Below are 24,205 nucleotides of genomic sequence, written 5' to 3' on the forward strand. Positions count from 1 at the left end.
GTCTCCTTAGTTTAGCAGGTTCACTATAAATCCTACTGAACAGTGAGACTGGAAGTTTAGTTATTTAAGAATAATACTGGCTGATGCAGGATTTTGCAGATCTATCAGAGCTGTATGACAGAGGAATCTGAGAGGATATGCAGGAAAGAAGACATAAGCGCGGGATGATCCTAGAGGTCTAATTCTGGTAGCACAGGAGTGGTGGGTGTGGAGGAGACAACCTAGATGCCCTCATATAGAATGCACATGTGTAAACATAGGTAGCATGTCATTTGCATTGTGCTACATGAGAATATGGATTGTAATAGGAAAAGTGCCACTTGACTGTCCATCCTTTGAAGTCTTCTGGTCAAGGCTGTAAGATGCAAACTAGGGATGTAAATACTCCACCCCTCTGCTGTCATGTGCCCTAAGCTGAAAACTCCACTGATGGCAAGAATCCACTTCCTTGATTCCTCTTCCCAGGAAGTAAAGAAGAACATGAAAGCCTTTTGTCTTCTTGTTAATGTTATATATGGAATTTTTGGATTGCAACATCCCACAGTCGTCTGTCTGGTGTGGATGGACCTTTCCTTTTGGAAGGGTGTAAAACCTCCTGTTGAAAATAAGCCCTTCACACTAATTAATGTTTCACTCCTGTCTAGTGACTTACCCAGTCACAGAAACTCACAGTACAAGTGCTGAAATATCCCCTTACAATATAGGAGAAGATGTTTCGAGGTTAATGTATGCAGGAGCTCACAAGAATCCAATAAAGTCTAAGCACATTCTTAGAATTCTAGTAAATGTTTTAACAATACAGGTGAGCCAGACAGAATCCAGCTATGTACTTGTCTGCATTCAACTGAGACAGGAGGACCTTGTCATGAGCTGGCACCTGGTGTGCCAGCATCACAGAAGGGCTCCAGATCTCCCTTTAGGTTGACATCTCAGGACTGTGACCTTTCTCTCCTGAGTGCCTTCTTTCTTCTCTATCCCCTTTATCAGGGGGAGGCTCTTGCCTTCAGCACCCTCTAGTATTCTTGGAGGTACGCCTTTCCACGCCCTTCACCTGCCATTCCAGGACCCAGTGCAGGCTATCCTGTTGCCTCCCTGGATCACTTCTTGCCAGTCCCCTCTTTCCTAATAGGTAAAGACAAGACATTAAATCAGTCTCATCCCTTTGGGTCACGACAGTGAGAAGCTGTGATGTAGTGGGGCATCTTGCTGGTCGCTAGGCTTGGGCTGTCCCCTACTGGCCCTGTCTGTGAGCACGGCCCAGCAGGGGGGCCAGACACTGCCCTGACTGGTTCTGACTGGGGGAGAGAAGGAGGTTGGAACAAGGGAAGTACGTGGGGGGAGGAAGAGTTAGTCTGGGACTGGAAACATTATGGAGACAGCCTAGGGAGGGGGCTTGGAGACTAGGGCCTCAGGCATCCTGCTTTAAAGGGTCTGGGGCATACTAGCTCCCCTCCTATTGCCACATTACGTCTATGTTGTGCTGTATTCTGGAAAATCAATAAACCCCTCTCTATTCTGCTGGCTGGTGGAGACTGTTCTGGCTGCTACGGGGTGCAGGATTAGGGGAACCCCGACTGCGCCATCACAGAAGCTCACAGCATAAGACAGTTCACCTCCTGTGTCTGATGGCCTGTTCTTCTTTAGAGTCCTCCTACAAGCCTTCTGTGCTCCCTAGGTGGGGTGGGACTGCCTGGACTCCAAACAGCCATTTAACCACTTCCACACTGGTGTGGGGTTTGTGCACCCTCTCACAGCGACCTGAACTTAAAAGAAGTTCTGTTTCTTTTCCAACATTTTTTTTCCTCAGGAGCCTTTTATATGACTCACAATTCATGCACATCAGATCACTGTATAATCCCCTCACCATTGCTGCTCAGAAAGGTTTATCTAGTTTGGAAATTCATGCAGACTTTGGACTGTTCATCTGAACCTTTGATCATGTTTTGAGGTTTGCCTCTCTCTAGCTGAGAACCTGAGAAATAAATGGGTACAATACAGTGGAGCTCCTCCCTTTGTACTGGAATTTGGCATTACATGGGCAAACTCTGATTCTGAGTGTGAGGCCAAAGCTGAATAATTCTAGCCAATCTGTGGCTCAGTAGAGAAGGGGGATTTGCAGGGAACTGAAAGATGGTGTAGCTCTGCAGACAGGGCCGGCTGTTAAGAACGAATATGCAGAGGGTGCTTTTTGTAAGATGCTGGCTGGTTGAGGGAGCTTTAGGATCACAGGGAGAATGTTAAAAATTCAAAGCAGAGCTGCTGGCCAGCGAGCGGTGTTGAAGCAGAAAGGAATAATGAGTGGAAACCTAGTGAGTGGAGGCTGAGGGCTGGAGGGGGAAAGGAAAAGTTAACAAAGGCACAGAGAGAGAATGTGTGAGAGAAGCAGGCAGAGTGATCGCACAGGGAAGGAGGTATAAAAACACAAACTGGAAATTACACCTGGCTGATTGGTCTAATATTCTACCAGCTAAGGAACTATGTACAAAGGTTATGTAGGCCACTGTTACAACTCATGACCCCCCAGTGGTACCACCAGCAAAGTGTCTCATTGGTGCTTAAGGTAGAAGTGGGATGGGGCAGGGCAGGGAGAAGGATTCTGTTATCAGGCCTGTACTCGGTGGGAGGGCAAGGGGTGAAAACTCATAATAAAGACAGGGGCGATGCCACAAAATCTGTAAATAAGCCAGGATTTTGATTCCATCATATCTCTAGTATTTAGGGTAACTCAAAGAAGAGGCTGTTTTAATTGTCAGCTCCTCTGTTCCCTCTTCTGTCCTAGCATAGCCACGGCTGTGTCTTTTAGCATTCCAAATGCTCTATAAAGTCCCTGAACCAAACACAGAGCTGCAGTGGTTTGCACTGCCAGGGTGAGGCAGTGCCCAGAGCAGACCCACAGCTGGGTTACAGGCAGCAGACAGCTATAGAAGCGAGCAACCCAATGATCTTTCTTTGAGTTGATAAACAAGCAGCAAAGGGTCTTGCTCGAAACAGCATCATTAAAATCCCCTAGTCAGCAAGAATTCCAGGAGCTGGGGAAAAGCATTCTCCATAGATAGGGCAAGGATCAACTATTCATGGAGACTGATCTAGCGTGATTCATGGTCATGACTGATATTGGAGGTTTTACTATGGGGTCTGATCAATGCTGCTCTCTGGTTCTCTGCTCCCTCTTAACTGTGGAAGGAGGGAAGAGTCCAGGATCATTTACCATTAGTATCAAACTTGTGGGCAATGCGGCAGAGCCATATTAATGAGATGAGAGATGCTTTTTGTTCTGAAAGCGGTAAAGTTTGTGCATCTATAGGCACCTGGCTCCCAGTGAAATACAATGGAAGTTGGGCACTGAACTCCCTGAGGGTATGTCTACACTACAAAGTTAATTCGAACTAACAGACATTAGTTCGAATTAACTTTCATAGCGTCTATACATGCAAACCACTAGTTCGAACTTAATTCGAACTAGCGGAGCGCTTAATTCGAACTAGGTAAACCTCATTCTACGAGGACTAATGCCTAGTTTGAATTAAGTAGTTTGAATTAAGGGCCGTGTAGCCACTTAATTCGAACTAGTGGGAGGCTAGCCCTCCCCAGCTTGCCCTGGTGGCCACTCTGGGCACAACCAGGGAAACTCTTCTGCCCCCCTTCCGGCCCCGGAGCCCTTAAAGGAGCACGGTCTGGCTACGGTGCCCGTGCCAGGTGCAAGCCTGCCAGCACCCAGCCAGCAAACCCTGCACCTGACACAGGATGAGACAGCCACCCGCTGTCACCCAGCCCTCCGCCTCTTCCCAGGACCAGGCTGGTGGCTTACAGGAGCCTGCCCAGGGCTGCAAAAGGCGGGCGCCCCCCTGGTCTAGTGCAGAGATCATGGACCTCATCGAGGTTTGGGGGGAGTCCTCCAATGTTCACAATCTCTGCACTAGCCACAGGAACGCGGCCGTTTACAGCCACATGGCTGACAGCCTGGCCACCAGAGGACACATGCGGACCCGGAAGCAGGTCCGCTGCAAGATCAAGGACCTGCGGCAGGTCTACTCCAGGGCCTCCCAGCCAGGGGCCGACCCAGAGGCATGCCCTCACTTTGAGGCCCTGGACCGCATCCTGGGGGCTCATACAGTGCATGCTCCCTGGGTGGTGATCGACCCCCGGGGCAGAGGGACCCGTCCTAGACACGGAGGAGAAGGATGCCAAGAGCCAGGAGCCTGAAGGGAGCCTGCCCAGGACCCAGGACTGCCGAGGCACCCCACAGAGCACATCGGCTGTGTCATCCGAGACCGAGAAGGGCTCCACATGTGAGTGCCATCATGCTCCCCTTATGTGTATGGGGAGCTTGGGGGGAGAGGGAGCCCAGGGACTGTGCGCCTGGGCCTTGCCCACCATGGAGCAGCAGCTGGGTGTCATTCAGGGGCCCTGGCCCGTTCCCTACACGCCGACCTCGCCTTGCAGAGGGGGGCTGGGTTTCACCCACCATGTCCCCAGGGAGAACTGACTACTGCTCTTGTTTCACCACAGCCACACAGCACCTGGGACTGCAGGGCGCACCACCCCGCCTGCAACAGCCACCTGCACCCAGGCCAGCAGGCGCACCAGGAATCTGGAGGACTACCACCAGCGGCACCTGCGGCTCCTGGAGCACCAGATCCGCATCCAGGAGCACTGAGTCCGGGAGGACCTGCGGATGCGGCAGCGGAGCTTGGATGTGCTGGAGGAGCAGAGCCGTGCCCTCAGAGGTCACCTCCAGACCCTGGTGGACAGGTTCCTGCCTCCTCCTGCTCCAGTTCCTGCGGCCACCCCAGCTCTTGCTCCCCCTCCCACTTCCTCCGCACCCCCCGTCCTGTCCCACCCTCCACACCCACTCCCCCCGACACCCCCGCACCTGCAGTGCTGCGAGATGGGAGAGCCAGCAGGACCCCCAACCCTGAGCTTTCCCTTCCCTTCCTCCCCTTCCACCCCCTTCCAGCTCCCTCCTCCCAGGTTTCTCCCTCCCATCTCCCACCCTCACTCCTCCCTCCCCCCACCCCAGTTATGTAAAATAAAAAGAGATTTTTGTTGGCAAAGCAGGTGTCTTTATTTGACATTAGGAAGGGGGATTAGGGAGGGGAAATGAGAAGGAGGTGAGGGTGGAAGAAGGCCCCAGTGGGGCATGCAGGGAGAGTTCAGTCCTCCTCCTCCACCTGGAAGCTCTCCTGCAGGGCTTTCTGGATCCGGATGGCCCCCCGCTGGGCTTTCCGGATGGCGGCGGTGCGGGACTGCACGTACTGGCCAGCCATGCGGTCATCCTCAGCCATCCAGGCTGTCAGGAATTCCTCCCCCCTCCGCTCGCACAAATTGTGCAGCATGCAACATGCTGCCACCATGGGAGGGATATTGTGCTCGTCAAGGTCGAGGCAGGTGAGGAGGCACCTAAATCGTGTTTTCAGTCGGCCAAAGGCCCCCTCGACCATGATGCGGGCCCGGGTGAGCCTGGCATTGAAGGCCTGCCGGGAGGGGTTGAGGTGCCCCGTGTAGGGCTTCATCAGCCAGGGCTGTAGGGGGTAGGCCACATCCCCCACCAGGCAGACGGGCATGTCCATGTCCCCGACCCTGATGTGGCGGTCGGGGAAGAAGGTCCCGGCTTGCAGCCTCTGGCACACGGAGGAGTTCTGGAACACCCTGGCGTTGTGTGCCTTGCTGGACCAGCCCACATTAATGTCCGTGAACTGGCCCCGGTGGTCACACACAGCCTGCAGGAGGATGGAGAAGTACCCCTTGCAGTTGATATACTGGGAGGCCTGGTGTTATGGGGAAGGAAGGGGAAGTGCATCCCGTTGATGGCCCCCCTGCAGCTGGGGAAGCTGAGGGCGCCGAACCCCCAGATGACCACATCCGGGTTGGCGAGGTGGACCACCCTGCAGAGCAGCACCCGGTTGATGGCCTTGACCACCTGCAGAGGGTCACAGCAAACTGCGAATCACTGGGGCAGCCGGGTGACTGAGAGTGTTCATTCCCTGGCATTGCCTCGCGCCCCACTCCTGGAAGTAATCCCCGTGGGCGGTGTGTAGTATGGCCGGGACAGGGCGATGGCCACACGCTTCTGGAGGGGGATGGAGGGCCTCATTCGAGTGTCCCGTTGCCGCAGAGCAGGGGCGAGCCTTCGCAGAGCTCCAGAAAGGTGTCCTTCTTCATCCTGAAGTTCTGGGTCCACTGTTGGTCTCCCCAGCGCTCCAGGACGATGTGGTTCTACCAGTCACTGCTGGTGTCCAGACGCCAGATGCGGCGGGGCACACTGGCATTCGGGCACTGCTGCCACTCCTCCACAACCCCCAGGGAGGCCGGGGGAGAGGCAGAGGGCTGACGTGTACCAGATGGTGCAAGGCAGCCTCCACCCATTGCTGGCAGGCTTGCAGCAGTAAGTCCAAAAACTGGAGCAGCATGCCCAGAGTGAGCTCTGGCTCCATGGTGCCAACTGCGGCGGCGGCTCCAGTGGGAAGCACCGACACAGGCAGGCGGAGAGAAAAACGCTTTGCTGTCCCTCAGCGAGGTAGGCAAGCAAGTGGAAAAGCTGAGAACCGGCTGTCCGGGGGGGGGTCCCCTTTAAGCACGAGCACACAAAGCAACTACTGACCTGATGTCCTGCCAGAACCGGTTTCAGCTGCCCTTAATTGCGACCCAGCGTCCAATCAGTGTGGATGTGCTAATTCGAATTAGTTTTTAAGTCTAGATGCTAATTCGAATGAGCTTAGTTTGAATTAACTAATTTGAATTAGTTCGAATTAGTGCTGAAGTGTAGACATACCCTGAGAGACCTTTGAGAACCTCAGCCGTATTTCTTCTGGAAGGGGATGTTCCAAGCTGAGGGCCTGCCACAGAGAAACTGCTGTCTTCTGCACTCTCGGATTTGATGCACGAAGCTGACAGACCCCTGGTGTGCAATAGGCCTGAACATGAAGGGTGAAAAAGTCCCCCCAGTGGTCCCTGGTCCCATTTCATTGAGGGCTTTGAAGATTAGAACCAGAACCTGGCATTTGATGTGTTATTCAGTTGTGAGTGGAGTACTGGGGTTGTGTTCAGCTCTGTCTTTTTCTCCATGGGCTGAGATTTTGTTTGTGAGAATGGTTTTTCTCACGCTTGGCAAAACTGTTAGTTTTACTTGGAGGGAAATCTGAAGTGATTTCTATTTTGCAGCAACAAAACCCAGCAAACTCTACAATTTTCCACTACATGAAAACTTTGTAAAAAGTTTCCTCCTCATCAGAATGCTTCATTTGGCTTTTTAAAATGAAATCTAGTCAAAATCAATGTAATCCTGCAAAATGCTTCCATTTTGACAAAAAGGCGTTTTCAGTGGGAAACTTTCATCTAAAATGTTCTCACCTGCTTTGCTTGGATGTAATCTCTGTTTCTGTAATGAGGGTTTACAAAAGAGGAGTGCAGAATCACATGATTATAGTGACGTTATGAAGTTTGCCATCTTATCTATCCCTTTCCCCTAATGGTTCCTAACCCTGTTAACTTTTTTGACAGCATGTGGGGTATGTCTAGACTACATGCCTCTGTCGACAGAGGCATGTAGATTAGGCTACCGGGTATAGGCAAAGAAGCGGGGATTTAAATAATCCCCGCTTCATTAAAATAAATACAGCTGCCGCGCTGTGCCGACAATCAGCTGATCCGGCACAGCGCGGCAGTCTAGATGCAGATCGGTCGGCTGGGGAAGACTTTGCCGACCAATCCGGTAAGCCTCATTTCACGAGGCATAAGGGATCGGTCGGCAAAGGCTTCCCCAACCGACCGATCCGCGTCTAGACTACCGCACTGTGCCTGATCAGCTGATTGTCGGCACAGCACGGTGGCCATGTTTATTTTAACGAAGCAGGGATTATTTAAATCCCTGCTTCTTTGCCTATGCCGGGTAGCCTAATCTACATGCCTCTGTTGCCAGAGGCATGTAGTCTAGACATACCCGTGGAGTCTTTGTGCTCTTGCAAAAGCAGGCCATGATGGCACTAGAAAAACTTGACGTCCTTTTTGTCTTAAGCTAATCAGTGTAGTCTGGGATCCCTTGGAGAATTTTCTTGGCCAAGTTCTTAGAACGGATTGTTAATTCTCACTATTGACAGGCCCATCTTGCTGCTGTGGACTTTCATGTACCTCAGAGGCTGAACAGACCCTATGCTATGGTTAGCCACGCATAGAGTGGGGTGGGTCTAAGCATTGATTCTGCTAGTCCTTCTTCTCTGTGTTGTTGCTGGTTTTCAGAGTATGCACGGAGCTTGTAGCCTGTGAGCTACACGGCAGTGCAAATACAAGTGGGGCAGTAAATTTTTTGAAATGAACAATCTTAAAAAACAAACAGATTTATATTGGTTCCTCACAAACGTTGTGGTTGTTTTTTTTTCCTTGTTGGCAATTGGATGACCTATGAGGTACCATAAGCAGCAGAAAGCATTTATCCAGTGACAGCCCGAGGTAGCACAGGCAGCTCTTAATGGGCTTATTTTCATTATTACAGCAATTTTAGGGCGGCATGCTGCAATTTTCACTTGCGGGGAGGTATTAAATTGAAATTACCCCAGATGTAATTGTCACACAGAATAACCCTGGACATGCTGAATTTAATGCTTTTCCAAGCTGTGGTTTTTATCACTGAAGCAAGTGCCAAAAAAACACTTGTAGTCAACAGCTTAAACAATACTCTGCCTTGTCAGGCACCAGGGTATTTAGCTGCTATTACACTGGGAAACAAACACGGAGGCTGGGTGGAAGGATCCTGTTAGAACTTTTCATTCCTTATTTCACTGACAAATTTCTCCAAACTTTGGGCCCATTTCTCTTATTGCACAGACTGGTGTAAATCAGGAATAACACCAGTGGAGCTACCCATGTACAAAACCATTGTGGGAGGAGACTTGGTGCTACTGTGCTTGGTGTCACATATTCAAAGCATGACTTGAAGGAGCCTTATTTGCAGGAGTCATTCCCCACCCAGCTACAGCCAGATCTGAGACATAGGATTCAGAATTAGAAGGGCACTTTTCCAGTATGATGGTGCACTTGGTGCTCAGGTCCAAGCCTCCATTGCCCTGCACCTGGTGCAGTGAAATATACTGGAGCAATGTGGGTGTAAAACCAGATCAGAACAGTGGTGTTTTATACCCATTTAATAGGTGCAGGCTAGCCCCCCAGGTGCAAGGTAACAGCGAATCAGGTCTCTGGGATTTTGATTCAACCTATTACTAGGAGATGCATTAACAGGAGTGTTGTGAGCAAGACACAAGAAGTCATTCTTGCACTCTGCTATGTGCTGATGACTCCTCAGTTGGAGTATTGTGTTCAGTTCTGGGCACCACTAGGGATGTAAAATTTCGATTATTTGGCTAATTGAACAAACAATGCAATTTGCATCAACTATTCGACTTGTCAATAAAGGCACTTCTGCCTTTGAAGTGTAGCAACTTCTGCCTTTGAAGTGTAGCAACTTCTGCCTTTGAAGTGTAGCACTGCGGGGAGCAAGGGGGCAACTCAAGCAGTCCCCCACTGGCCATGTGCTCCCCACAGCTTCCCACTCTGACACCAGCTGACACCAGGCTCCGTGTGGTGCTGCTGCTTTGAAACACTGCATGCAGCATTGCAAAGCGGCAGTCCCATGTGGACCCCGGAGTCTGGCCCCCAGCTCCATGAGACGCTGCCACTTTGAAGCATCTCCTCCTCTCCCTCCCCTTTCTGCCTCTTTCTGATAGAGGCAGAAGGGGGGGCGGGAAGCGACTAGTTGACTAACCTATCGAGTATCCAATAAGCATTTGCTTATCAGATAGTTGACTAGTTATTCACATCCCTAGGTACCACATTTCAAGAAAGATGTGGAGAAATTGGAGAAGGTCCAGAGAAGAGCAACAAAAATGATTAACAATCTAGAAAACATGAGCTATGAGGGAAGACTGAAAGAATTTGGCATGTTTAGTTTAGAAAAGAGCAGACTGAGAGGGGACATGATAGCGGTTTTCAGGTATTTAAAAGGATGTCTCAGGAAGGAGGTGGAAAATTGTTCTCCTTGCCCTCTGATGATAGGACAAGAAGCAATGGGCTTGAACTGCAGCAAGGGAGGTTTAGGTTGGACATTAGGAAAAATTTCCTAACTGTCAGGGTGGTTAAACACTGGAATAAATTGCCTAGGGGGGTTGTGGAATCTCCATCATTGGAGATATTTAAGAGCAGGTTGGAGAGACACTTGTCAGGGATGATCTAGACAGTGCTTGGTCCTCCCGTGAGGACAGGGGATTGGACTTGATGACCTTTAGAGGTCCCTTCCAGTGCTAGGATTCTATGAGTTTTTGGACTTGAGCTTGCAGAGCCTGAAAGTATTTATATTTGGAGTATTGGCTGCTACTTCCACCTTCCTGCCTGAAGAAAATCTTGGCCACTCTCTAATCAGGTTGGGACTGTCCATAAGTAACTATACAGTAATTCCTCATTTAACACTATAGATATGTTTCAGAAAATGATCGTGTTAAGTGAAAACGTGTTATGCGGGGTCAATTTTCCTATTGAAAATAATGGAAAAGGTGGGGGTTGCGTTTCAAGCGGTGGTGTCTGTTGGGATCGGGACATAAAGGTTGAGGGAGAAAGGGGACTGGGTTACAGCAGGGACGGGAGGTGTTTGGCTCTGGGGAAGGGAAGGGGAGGAAAGGGGAGGGGGATTGGGTTGGGAGTATGCTCCTGTGATGGGTCTGCCGGGACCCGCACTGTGTCCAGCGAGGGGGGGTCGCCAGGTAACGACGTGGCGAGCGGCAAGCCTTCCACTGCTTTGCAGGGAGGTGGGGGAAGCCCCATGCAGCCGCCGGAAATGGGCCAGCTGGGGAAATTGTGTTATTCTGGGGACGGTTGTGTAATTCAAAAAACATTCCCAAAAAAAATCGTGCTATCACGAAAACATGTTAAGCGGACACGTGTTAAATGAGGAATTACTGTACTGCAATTGCAGCTGGAGTTTTAAAGGCATATGACACCCAAATACAAGGAGGCTGCATCATGTCTTTGTGGAATTGATAAATCTGAACATTTCCTAAACTGTCCCTCAGTCTAGGTGATGTATTTGGCAAGCTCTTTCATTACGATGCCCAAAATAGCATGCTTTGTTTGATACACAGCACTCCTTCTTGATGCCAATTCAAAATGCGGGGAAGGACACACATCTGGGAGCAGTTAAGGGAGAAATGTTTAGTATGGACACTGAGAAAGAGTAACCATACAGGCTGTCTGCAAGCAGCATTCATCTCGGAGATGTGTATCAGCTTTGATTTCCCCAATCAGCTAATAGGAAAAACTACTGTGAATGCGAGTGAACTGTTGTAGGACATAGGAGACCAAAGCAACATGGTACGGTAAAGGCACAAGAAGGTGAGTGTTTGGCAGCAGAGTAACGCTCTGCTCTTGGTATTCCTATGTAACTTTGATAAAGGAAATGTATTGCCCATGGGCCAACATCATCAGCCCTTCTCCTGTGTCCTGCACTTTCAGGATTCTCAGAGAAGAGACTGATAGTTTATTTTGGATAATGCATTGCAGGTGTCTGAGTGATGTGCAGTGCCAGTTATAGAAGGGCACACAAGCTGCTCAGATGGGGTAAAACCCTGAGGGAAAATGTGATACATGATGACGTGATGTTGGAAACTGGCCATCCTACAGCATTTCAGTTCAGCTGTTTCACTTTAAAGATACAGTGAAGACTCAATGGACCCCCAAACAGCAGCAAAGGATATGTCTACACTGCATTTCTCTTTCAAGAGAGGAATGCAAATGCAGCTGAGCAAAATTGCAAATGAAGCGCAGATTTGAATTTCCCATGCTTCATTTGCATAATCACGTCCAGGGGTTATTTCGAAATACCCTATTTTGAAAAAAGAAATGCTGTCTAGACACAGTTATTTCAAAAGAAAACCCTTCTTTCGAAATTTTTCTTAAACCTCATAGGAGTAAGGGTCATTTTGAAAGAAGGTTTTTCTTTCGAAATAACCCTATCTAAACAGCATTTCTTTTTTCGAAATAGGATATTTTGAAATAGCGCCTGGATGCTATTATGCAAATGAAGTGTGGGAAATTCAAATTCGCGCTTCATTTGCATTCCTCTCTCGAAAGAGGAATGCAGTGTAGACATACCCAAAGATATTAGAGGTTGATCTGGATTTATTGAGTGGGTATTCACCTGGTGTGAATCAGGATAGCTTTACTAAAGTCAGTGAAACCAGCTGAGGATCACAATGATTTCAGGAGTGAAGATGTTTTAATTTGGGAAGGAGACTGGTAGCATGGTTGTGGTTCTGGATATGGGACTCTGTATATTGAAGACTGTAGTGAAAACAGTCTCTCCCTTCTGCCCTGACCGAGTGGCCACATTGTATGATTAAAGAACAGGGAATTTTGAAACAATCTCTTTAGAGCCTATGGAACTCATTGCCTCAGGAAGTCAGTGAACCCCATTCCGTGGCTGGATTTAAAACCAGGCTGGCTAGTTTTCTGACCATTAGTGACTGATGTAAGAGTACAGGCAAAGATCACAAGGACAACTGAATCTTACGGTTCATTTCAGGGCATGAGCTGATTGTCTGTGGAGATCTGGAAGGAATTTTTGCTCAGTAGCATTTTCAGCATTGTACAGATAATTAGGTATCTTGTGGGCATTCATCTTTCCATGAAGCGTCAAGCATTGGCTACTACTGGAGATAGACCACTGGAGCGGATAGGTCAGTAGGGTGACCTGGTGCGTCTTCAAGCGGTAGCTATAGTCAAGGTCATGAATGAGCACTGATGGCAGAATAAATCACATGGATTGTAACGTGTTTCCATTTTCTAGGGATGGTCCTGAACAAAACCTGCATGGCTGGACTTTCCCCTAGACTTTGGGCAAATTCAACTAGGATCTCTGCTTTGTAGATTTGACCCTTCACTACTCTGTTCTCAACTCACCTGCCATCCTGCTAGTCTGTGCACTTATAAGACTAGAAGGTCAACAGACAAAACTGTATTGGAGTTCAGTCCTATGAAGGGAAAGAGATCTCTTGTGAGATTTTCCCCTTTATTCTGCTGTTTTAACCCCCTCCGTAGTTTACGCTGTTTAATTTATACTCGGCTAGTGATTCCTTCTCCGCTGCGGGAGTAAATATTGCCAGAATGGGTGGGCTCAGTGGAAATAAAGATCTCAGCACGGTGCTCCAAGCCATCCGAGAATTCTACACAGTGCTCACAAAGCTGCTAAAGTGGCACATGGCATAAACATTTCACAAATGACCTCATGTTTGCATCAGCATCCTCCCTCCGTGCCTGCTTTTGATCTCATTCATGCTGGTGTCAATGGGGAATGACTCTGTGGGGGTGCCAAGCTGCTGTAAGTCCAATCAGCATCAGGCCCCACAGTTTCTGTGGCAGGAGAGCCAATACAATCTATGAAAGGAGCCTTTTGAAAACTGTTTCTCTTGTAAGAGACCAATTAGTTGTCAGGCTTCACAGAGAAACCTTCTGATGGTGGAGCAAGGCAAAGTTCAGGAGATTTGTAGTTCGATCTCTAGGTGACACACCAGAGGAGGGAGCATAGAGCAGTGTAGGGGGGTAGAGGCAGCTCTTTAGGAGATTGTTCTCCATTCACCCAATCACTGTTACAGACTGACCTAGAACTTCACATGACACTTCTACACCGGGTTATTTCTACTGCAAAGGGATACACATGTATGGGACTAATGAGGTGGCCTGAATTGTTTATTACATTATGGAAGTGCCAGAACCCCTAGCTGTATGAAATCGAGGTCCCATTGTGCTGAGCACTGGGCAAACATTAACAAGAAAGAGGCAGTCCCTGCCCCAAAGAGCTTACAGGAGAAATAGACAAGATAAAGGGTGGGAGGAGAAACAGAGGCATGAAGAGATTTGCTCAAGATCATAGACAGAAGATGAAGGAACAGAACCCAGCTCTCCTAATTTTCAGTACAGTGTTATAACCACTAGACCAGTGGTCCCCAAACTTTTCAGGATTACGCCCCTCCCCCTGTTTGCATCCCTCTCCCCCCAGCTGGTTCTGAAAGCAGGGCCACAGCTCTGGGAAATGGGAACACAGTCAGGAGTAAAGGTGCTGGAATAAATTGCCTAGGAAGGTTGTGAAATCTCAAATGTCTGGGGGCCAGGATACATAGGTACTAATTCTGGTTCTGCTGCTGCCTCAGCATGTAGCCTTGGGCAATTCACTTGAATTCTCCATTTCTCAATTGACTTTTCTATAGAGTAGGAGGAATAATACCAGCTGTACGGCATAAGTCATCCAAGTGTACAAAGGGCTTTGAGCTCCTGGATGGAGAGTGAAAGAGAAGGAAAAAGAATGACTATTGTACTTTTAGCTGTATCTGAGAAATATTCTTTATAAATTTGCTCGTACACCACTTAGGGTTGGATGAGCAGATATTTTCAGTGTGGTGTGATGACCGCAGTCAAAAGAGCCCACAGATGTGGGAGCCCCTTCCAAGCCTTCTGGAAGGGGCCAGCTGCATGGAGGAAAATTTTTCTGCCCTAAGACCCTCAAAGGCAGAAGTTGCTACACATCTGCACTTGAAAGCACTTCAATCCTCAATGTGCAGGAGAAGGACAAGTCTAGTCAGGCTGTAGGGAACTCTTCAGGTCTGGCCCCACTGCATAATACTGCTTGTGATGTGACAATATTTATTCCAGGAGTGGTCCATCAAAGTCTGTTTGGGTATGTCTACACTACAAAGTTAATTCGAACTAACAGCCGTTAGTTCGAATTAACTTTTATAGGAGCTACACAGGCAAACTGCTAGTTTGAACTTAATTCGAACTAGCGGAGCGCTTAATTCGAACTAGGTAAACCTCATTCTACGAGGAGAAACGCCTAGTTTGAATTAAGTAATTCGAATTAAGGGCTGTGTAGCGACTTAATTCGAACTAGTGGGAGGCTAGCCCTCCCCAGCTTGCCCTGGTGGCCACTCTGGGCACCACCAGGGAAACTCGTCTGCCCCCCTCCCGGCCCTGGAGCCCTTAAAGGGGCACGGTCTGGCTACGGTGCCCGTGCCAGGTGCAAGCCTGCCAGCACCCAGCCAGCAGACCCTGCACCTGGCACGGCACGAGCCAGCCACCCGCTGCCACCCAGCCCTCCGCCTCTTCCCGGGACCAGGCTGGTGGCTCCCAGGAGCCTGCCCAGGTCCGCAAGAGGTGGGCGCCCGCCTGGTTTAGTGCGGACATCGTGGACCTCATCGAGGTTTGGGGGGGAAGCCTCCAACGTCCATGACCTCCGCACTAGGCACAGGAAAGTGGCCATCTAGGGCAGGATAGCTGCCAGCCTGGCCACCCAGGAGCAGGTTTTCATGAAAATCAAGGTGGTCCAGTGAGACCCCGACCCTGAGCCCTGAGCTTAGAACATAAAAACATAAGAATGGCCGTACTGGGTCAGACCAAAGGTCCATCTAGCTCAGTAGCCTGTCTGCCAACAGTGGCCAACAGTAGGTACCCTGGAGCGGATGGACTGAAGACAATGACCAAGCTATCCATCTCCAGCCTTCCACAAACAGAGGCCAGGGACACCATTTCTACCCCCTGGCTAATAGCACTCCATAGACCCAACCTCCATGAATGTATCTAACTTCTCTTTAAACTCTGTTCTAGTTCTAGCCTTCACAGCCTCCTGCAGAAAGGAGTTCCACAGGTTGACTATTTGCTTTGTGAAGAAGATCTTTCTGTTATTAGTTTGAAGCCTGCTACCCATTCATTTCATTTGGTGTCCTCTAGTCCTTCTATTATGGGAACTAATGAAGAACTTTTCTTTATGCACCCTCTCCACACCACTCATGCTTTTATAGACCTCTATCATATCCCCCCTCAGTCTCCTCTTTTCTAAACTGAAAAGTCCCAGTCTCTTTAGCCTCTCTTCATATGGGACCTGTTCCAAACCCCTGATCATTTTAGTTGCCCTTTCCTGAACCTTTTCCAAGGCCAAAATATATTTTCTGGAGTGAGGAGATCACATCTGTACACAGTACTGAAGATATGGTGTACCATAGTTTGATACCTCCCCTCCTCCTCCTTACCCTGGCTTCCCCCTTCCAGCTCCCTCCTCCCAGGTTTCCTCCTCCCCTCTCCCACCCTCTCTCTTCCCCTCTCCCACCTCCTTTTCCCAGTCTCCCCGAGTTTTGTTCAATAAAGAGAGTTTCTATTTTTGAACACACGTGTCCTTTATTTTGTATATCAGGAAGGGGGGCTAGGGAGGGGTTAGTGGAAGGATGTGAGGGAGGAATGGGGTACGAGACCCTGATGGGGAGGACTGGGGTGGCTCTGCGGGCTCCTCGGGGTGGAAGCTCTCCTGCAGCCCTCCGATTGACCCCCCCGGATGGCAGCCTGCGGCAAGTGCAGCCGGGCTGATGGCCGAGTGCTGTGATGTGCCGAGTGTGGGCATTCAGGGTACTCCAAGCCAGGACTGCTTTGCTGTCCCTCATCGAGGTAGACAAGCAAGCGGGGAACCCCTGAGAACTGTCTGTCTGGGGTGGAGGTCAGGTCCCTTTAAGCACAGCCCTTGGCTAGCCTGAGACAGCAGCTCCACACTCTAAGTCCTAATCTGATGCCCTGCCGGCAGTGCTTCCGGCCATGCTTAACCTCAGTTCAGGGTCCACTCAATGTGGACATGCTAGTTCGAATTAACAAAGTGCTAATTCGAACTAGTTTTTAGGTCTAGATGCACTAATTCGAATTAGCTTATTTAGAATTAACTAATTCGAATTAAGTTAGTTCGAATTAGTGCTGTAGTGTAGACATACCCTTTGAGATTCCTCAAACACTGTATCTATATAAGCTGAACCTCTTTGGGGAATCCCATTGCTAGACCCAGAAACAAAGCAGAAAGTGGAATGATAGAAATCCCAGTCATCTCATCCCACACAATAGGATGCTACAGATTCTGGGTCAAATAGAAATGAATAGCTCAGAAAACCAAGTAGTTCCAGGAAAACTCTGAATGCATACCATCTACCTTTACACCATACCTTTAATATTTGTGTCTATTACATCACCTGCCATTTTACATTCCAGAACTTTAGTGACACCTGTATCTTTTCCACCTACTCAGATGTACTACTTTGCACTATCGTCCAGATCTTCCGTCAACGAGTATCATCATCACCTTTCACAATGAAGCCAGATCCACCCTCTTAAGAACTATCAGAAGGTAAGAAAGACTTATGCAAATTAATATGTGAGTGTAGCATAATATGTATGACCCTGCTTCAAAAGCACGCGTGTCATTTTCCTCACACTATGACAGAAAATCCTTCCCATTTCAAAAAAGAGTTAGACCTTTGTATGAAAGATAATCCTCTTTTCAGCTACGCTTACCAGGGTTACAAAGACTACTCATCCAGGTCCTAGGACGAGCACTAGCTGAGGAGATCCTGAGATCTGATTCCCATGAAGTAGTTTTGCCCAACGCGGTGCGTTATGGAGTGTCTTCCTTTGAAATGTCTGACAGTGTTGCGGTTGAGAGCATGTCAACAACCAGATGGCTCTTGGGATGGCAGGTTTTATATTCACGTGACTGTTAATGCTGAGCTGTGGTTTTCCAGAGTCGTATCTGTGGCTTTGCAAAGGTCTGCTTTAGTATCATTTTTTTGACTTCCCCAGTGATACCAGTCGGCCACAAGGGATGCTAGCAAGGAGAGTTGGCTGAGAAACTCTGATGGCTCAGAGAGAGAAGCTGCTTTGTCATGGACTGTTCCTGAGCTCTAAGGGTGTGTCTATACAGCGGCGCTATTTTGGGATACTTCCGGTATCTCGAAACAGTGTTTTCTGCGTCTTTACAGCGTGCCCGTTATTTCAATATAGCTTTCAATATAACGGGCACACTATTCTAATGTCCCTCTAAACCTCGTTCCATGAGGATTAAGGGACGTTTTGGAATAGCACTCTATTTCAAAATGTGGTGCTGTGTAGACAGCTCCAAATATCAAAATAAGCTATTTTTGGAAATTAACTTGAAATAAGCTATGCAATTTGCTTAGCTCAAATTGCATAGATTATTTTGAGATAAGGGTGCAGTGTAGACACACCTTAAGGGTATGTCTACACAGCAAAGTTATTTTGGGATACCGGTAGGTATCCCGAAATAGCTACCCTGTGTCTTTTGAATGCGTCCACAATTTCGAAATATAACGGACGTGCTATTTCGCCATCCTTGTAAACCTCATTCTACAAGGAGTAAGGGATGGCTCAAAATAGCGCTTTATTTCATTTATTTGACTGTGTAGACAGCGCCAAATGACGAAATAAGCTATTTAGAAATAGACTAAATAAACTACGCAATTTCAAGTTTCGGGAGCCATGTAGACCCACCCTAAGTGAGCAGTGGAGAGGTCTGAGCATGTGGCCATTCTTCCATGTGTTGGATCGTTCTTGGCTGTGGTTTTCTGTAGTGTGATAGAGCTCATGCTTCATTTTCACTGCAGGTTTTCTAAAAGCAGCATTGAATTCCAGTGTATCTTGATTCTAACAAAGCTCATTGCTGTGGAATGGAAAGATTTCTTGAAAACTAGTCACAACTTCTGTCCTGTTAGATCAGTGCACTTCGTTCAGTGGGCGGCTCACCCCAAAGCAGTGGTCAGGTGCATTCAGTCATGTTTATTATACAAGCGTTTGACAAGTGGATTTCTCATGTAAGTAAGGGAAGGGAACAGAGTAAGGGTGGCTTGTGGAGCACCCCACCCCCATTCTCCATGTACCAGACTGGGGAAGGGGGAGCTCAGGACATCTGCCTTGAAAGAGGAGTGATAGGGGAGAGGCCCACCAGGGTGTGTGTCTCTCAGCTTCAGCTCTGCATCTGCAGGGAATCTGGGGCTGCAAAAGGAGTGAGATTGAAAAGCCCCATCAGGGGCCTTCTGTGGGGCGGAAGCCAGTGTGCCTGGGCTCTTGGACTTCTGAAGATTGCTGTATGTGATTTGGAGCACCAGTAAGTTTGGCCACCTTGAAGGACTGGCTGATGCTGAGGGACTAGCCTCACCCTCACCCCTTCCGTCCAAGGATCTGTCCCCCACTTTGCCCTGGGGCCTGACAATTCTGTCAGCAGCCCGGCCCATGCTGGCTCAGCTCCAAACAACCTCTGTTTCCTGCCTGCTTTTGAACCCAGTTCAGATCTAGTGTCCTCTTAAGCCTTTGTAAGCTAATATATCCGGATCTCTGGTCTGTTTTGTCTCACTCAGTAACTGCTTGGCTTAATTGGATCTTAGAAATCTCTCTTCCATGACCTCAGTAACCTCTTGTTGATACATTTTTCCATATGTCAGTCAGCACAAAATCTGCCTTAATACTACTTTGTGCTTCTGCCAAAGGACGTCAGAGCACTTTATGTGCAACAATAATAATCATATATAGCTCTTGTAAAAGCACTTTTCATTAGTACCTTTCAAAGTGCAAAGGATGGTAAGTAGCACTGTCTCTATTGGCTGGGGAAACTGAGGCATAGAGCAGTGACTTAACTTGCCCAAGATCATCCAGCAGGTCAGTGGTAAAGCCAGGAATAAAACCCAGCTGTTCTGAGTCCCAGTTGAGTGTTCTCTCCACTGCCTTTTTGAATTAAGCCTCTTGGTAGCACTGTGAAATTAGTATGCGCTGTCTAGCCTCCTTTTGTTAATGGGGATAAAGTGGGGCAGAGAGAGATTGTTTCAGGAAGAGTGCTCAGGCTATAACTACTAGGAAACATTACCTCTTTGTTTCACTGTTTTATCTTCTCTTTGCCATGGATTCCTCTTCCCTTCAAAGTTATTCCTGAACACTGTCCGTTGCCTACCATAATGGGGTCCTAGAAATCTTAGTTACAGACCAGGTGCTGTAGAAATATAAGTAAACATTAATAATTTGTCCCTGGCTAATCATCAGAGCAGTGGCCCTGAGTTTGCCTGCCTGGCAGTGAAATAAGATGATGACCGTTCCCCAGAGTCTTCATCACAAATCAGTGGACATCATTGTAAACACGAGGAAGAAAAATGGGAAAGAAATTACTTGTTGTAAAAATCACAAGAGTGGGGATAGGCTGCACCGTCCTAACTGGACACATCAACCCATTGGAGCATGATGCATGTATATACTGAAAATGAGCAAATAGTGGGGGGCAAGTCACCATTAATCATCCTCAGAACTCAAAAGTAGGTTTCAGTTTGATGCTGTTTGTGCACTTTCCCAAAGACATGTGAGATCCTTACTAGCTTGAATCCTCATCTGAAGCTTGAATACTTGAATCTTCACTGCAAACAAACTTTGAATTGGACTGCAAAATCTGCATGTCTGGCTCCTGCCTGGTCAGTGGCATGAGTGACCTAGTCAGGGGATGGGAATAATGTAGTGTGACTTCTGTCAGTAGTCAGCATGACACAACTTGTGGATTTCTCACATTTTGAACATCAGCCACACACCATTTGTGAACAATCTGCATCCTGAGAATTAGTCACTGACAAAAATTAAAAATTCATGTTGAATAATTAATTGGTTGAAGAAAATCATGGTCTATTCCCCCACCATTTGCCAATGGGGGGGGGGGGGGGAGCCCAAATTAATTGAATGCATAGTTCTCTGGGAATTCTTTTATCAGCATTAGTATGTGTGAACATCTCAGGGATGAGGTAGGCTTCTAGGGTCAAGGCAAAAGAAAAATAGGAGGAGGCTGGAAAGAGAGAATATGGCAGATAGGAAGAAATATGGCATTGTCATTAAGGAGTATATTATACTGGGCATCAGGAGACCTGGGTTTGATGCCTGGCTCTACCACAGATTTTTCTGTGTGACCTCGGGCAAGTTACTTAATCTCTCTGCCCTTCAATTTTCCACCTGTTACATGGGAATAATAGCACTTTTCTACCTCTCCGGGCAGTTGTGGGGAGGATAAATGAATTAAAGATTGCAGAGCATTCAGAAACTCTGGTGATGGGGCCATATAAATACCTGAAAAAAGAGAGGCTGTGGGGGGAAACCTGGAACCTTTTCACAGCTGTCTACCCTACTTGACACCCTGTATTTCTTTTCCCACATTCTTTTCCTCCCATGATCTCCCGCTGCCTCCTACAAACTTGAATTTAAAAAGAAAACTCCTTGTCATTTCCTGCTCCTGCTGTCCTAGGGAGAGCTAAAGACATCCACAGCAGCACAGCAGGTGGGAGGGTAAAGAATAATGCTGAAGTAAAGGAGCTGGACTCAGCAAGGGCTTGATCAACCGCAACGGCTCCTAACAGCGATTACTAGTAACATCTTACCATCACGTAACCCTCTCTATCTGTGAAGAGCCCCAAGGTGCTTTGCAAACTATAACATGCATGTGGGAATATCTCTTGCACCTTCCACTGTAGTGCAGCTATCTCTGGGGTGAAACACTCTGCTTGATGGACTTGATCCTGATATGCATCCATCAAAGTCAATGGCTGTTCAGTGTAACACAGGGCACCTCCTGCTGGTCACTCTGGGAGCTAGCTCTGCTCAATGCTGGAGCCACCTTCTCTGGCTGGTGTTGCGCCTGCTATTCCGTGCAGATGTTAATTAGCACCTGTGTCCCTCCCAGATTAAAGAACCCTACCCTCTGGATACTGCCCTGCCAGAGTGCCCCCATACTCTGGGGTCCTCCCCCTCAGAGACCCCCCCCCCCCTCCAACCACCTATATCTACTTTGCCTCTGTGACCCTACTTCCACTCGTTATTTAGCCTCTGCCTCAGGGGCCAAATGCAGTCTGGCCATAGCCACTCATAATAGGCAAGGGGGTGAGGACCTGTTGCCTTTGCCTGCCCTGGCTACCTTCCTGCAGCACTGGTATCCCTCAGGCCTCTGGCCCTGGGCCTCAACCTGGGACTACTCAGGCTGGAGCTCCCCTGGCTCACTCTGCTTTTCCCCAGCACTCCTCTGTCCATGGCACCCTGGCTAGCAGGCAGCTAGGTCCTTCACCTGCTAAGGCAGGAGTGACACTGTGCTCAACCTGTCCAGCCATCTCTTTTATACAGTCCTCCTATGCTCTGATTGGCTGCTGCAAGGTGTCTCATGATTGGTCCCTAGCGACAGCCCTCTCCCATAGCTATTTTAACCCTTCATATGCCTGGAGCAGGATGGCCACCATGCTACACTCAGCATCGTGCAAGGCAAAAACTGAAGTCAAATCCCGCATCTAACTGAAACGAAGAGGGGGATTTTAGGGAGACAGGGTGTACTTCCCAGGCAAGAATCTGATTGGAACAGCAGGGTTGATGGGCTTATGCCAGTAAAATGGGCCACATGGCATCTTTAATGATCACAGGTTATCAAAACTTCTGTTTTATGTCTCATCCCAAAGGTCTCTGCAACAGTCTGGGATCAGCCAAATTCCTGTAAGCTCTGAATAGGACAGAAATTGTGAAGTGTGAGGGACTGGCAGTCTGCCAGGTGAGGAATTGCTGCAATGTATGAGACTGTCGGTAAAGCACCTAAGCTCACTGGGGAATTATCTTCAGAGCTGAAAGGGAAGCAGATGCCAAACTGAGCACAAGAAAAGAGGCAGGCTACTCTTAAGCCGGAAGTGAGGAAGGAGAGGAAGGGTATGATAGGGTCTTATCTCTCTATTTACCTGGCTGCCCTGTCTTATCCTCCCCTTCTCAGAGCACTGTCTTAGGCCTTGTCTATACTTATCTGGAAGGTCAAATTAAGATACTCCACTCCAGCTACATTATGTAGCTGGAGTCAAAGTATCTTAATTCAACCTTTGGCACCATCTCTACAGAGGGAGGTCGAGGGGAACAAACGCTCCCTTACTCATCATCAAGTGAGGAGTACCAGTGTTGATGGGGGTTCCCCCAGTGTTTGATTTGGTGGGTCTTCTCTAGGAATCCCCCTCAGTCTCATTGGGTGTGTCTACACAGCACTGTAGGTTGAAATAAGATATGCAATTTGAGCTACGCAAATCGCGTAGCTTATTTCAATGTTATTTCAAAATCACTTATTTTGAAATTTATCTATGTCTATGCAGCACTTATTTTGAAATAAATTGCTCTTCCAAAACATCCCTTACTCCTTGTGGAACGAGGTTTATGAGGATATCAGAATAGCGAGCCTGTTATATTTTGAAATAATGGGCATGCTCAAAAGAAGCAGAATAGCTATTTTGGGATACCTCTGGGATGGTAAAAAGCCATCACGCCTACAAGGGGACGAGATAATGCCTCGTCTATTAAGAAGAAATGGAGACTGAACCCTCAGGAAGATGCCCTTCTTCTTTAAATAGGGACAATGAAGTGTGTGAGAGAGATCCTTTTAAGACATTAACTGGGCTATTAAGAGAGGGACAGTGAATGACTGTTTACCTAGTACCTATGGGTATGTCTACACTACCCCCCTAGTTCGAACTAGGGGGGGTAATGTAGTCATACGGAGTTGTAAATGAAGCCCGGGATTTGAATTTCCCGGGCTTCATTTGCATAAAGCCGGCCGGCGCCATTTTTAAATGCCGGCTAGTTCGGACCCCGTGCCGCGCGGCTACACGCGGCACGGACTAGCTAGTTCGGATTAGGCTTCCTAATCCAAACTAGCTGTACACATCGTTCCACGAAGCATACAGATAGTTCAGATTAGGAAGCATAATCCGAACTAGCTAGTCTGTGCTGTGTGTAGCCCCGCGGCACGGGGTCCGAACTAGCCGGCATTTAAAAATGGCGCCGGCCGGCTTTATGCAAATGAAGCCCGGGAAATTCAAATCCGGGCTTCATTTGCAACTCCGTATGACTACATTACCCCCCCTAGTTTGAACTAGGGGGGTAGTGTAGACATACCCTAAGATGCCAAGGAAAATCAGCAGCTCAGACTTCTTTGGAAAGTCCTGAAAGAGAGACAGCAAGCCATGCTGGACCAAGAGTGAGCCAAACTTCCTTAAATAAGTGGTGTAAACTGATTCAGCTCCACTGACTTCAGTGGAGATAAACTTACGCCAGCTTAGGTTTTGACCCTATATTTTAACTTTATCCCTGAGCTGCTATATCTGTTAACACCCAAAGGTGTAGCCAAATCGGAACAGAGCTCAGTCCAATGTACAGAGTTTTAATGATGCCGTAACATAGGTCCCAGTTGTGGTGGGGGGGTTTACCTTTCCCCAATGATCTGATCCCTCCTACTGCTAACATCTGGCTTAGACTCCATTTCTCCTTGTTACATAGCGTTGATTTTTCTCTTTTATTTAAATGCTTAGTTTCCATC

General features: G+C 48.2%; 1 protein-coding gene across 2 annotated transcripts in view; it reads left to right on the forward strand.

Moving 5' to 3' along the window:
- Positions 1–24,205, forward strand: part of GALNT14 (polypeptide N-acetylgalactosaminyltransferase 14) — a 214,770-nt gene that overhangs the window by 117,442 nt on the left and 73,123 nt on the right. The window contains exon 3 of one of the 2 annotated variants that reach the window (XM_006118082.5): positions 17,090–17,188. The exons of the other annotated variant lie outside the window; for it this stretch is intronic. Coding sequence (XP_006118144.3) covers positions 17,090–17,188 — 99 coding nt within the window. The remainder of the gene's footprint in view (positions 1–17,089; positions 17,189–24,205) is intronic. 2 annotated transcript variants of the gene reach the window in all.

Source organism: Pelodiscus sinensis, chromosome 3 (genome assembly GCF_052426305.1).
Source record: "Pelodiscus sinensis isolate ZL-2025 chromosome 3, ASM5242630v1, whole genome shotgun sequence".
NCBI classification, from domain to species: Eukaryota; Metazoa; Chordata; order Testudines; family Trionychidae; genus Pelodiscus; species Pelodiscus sinensis.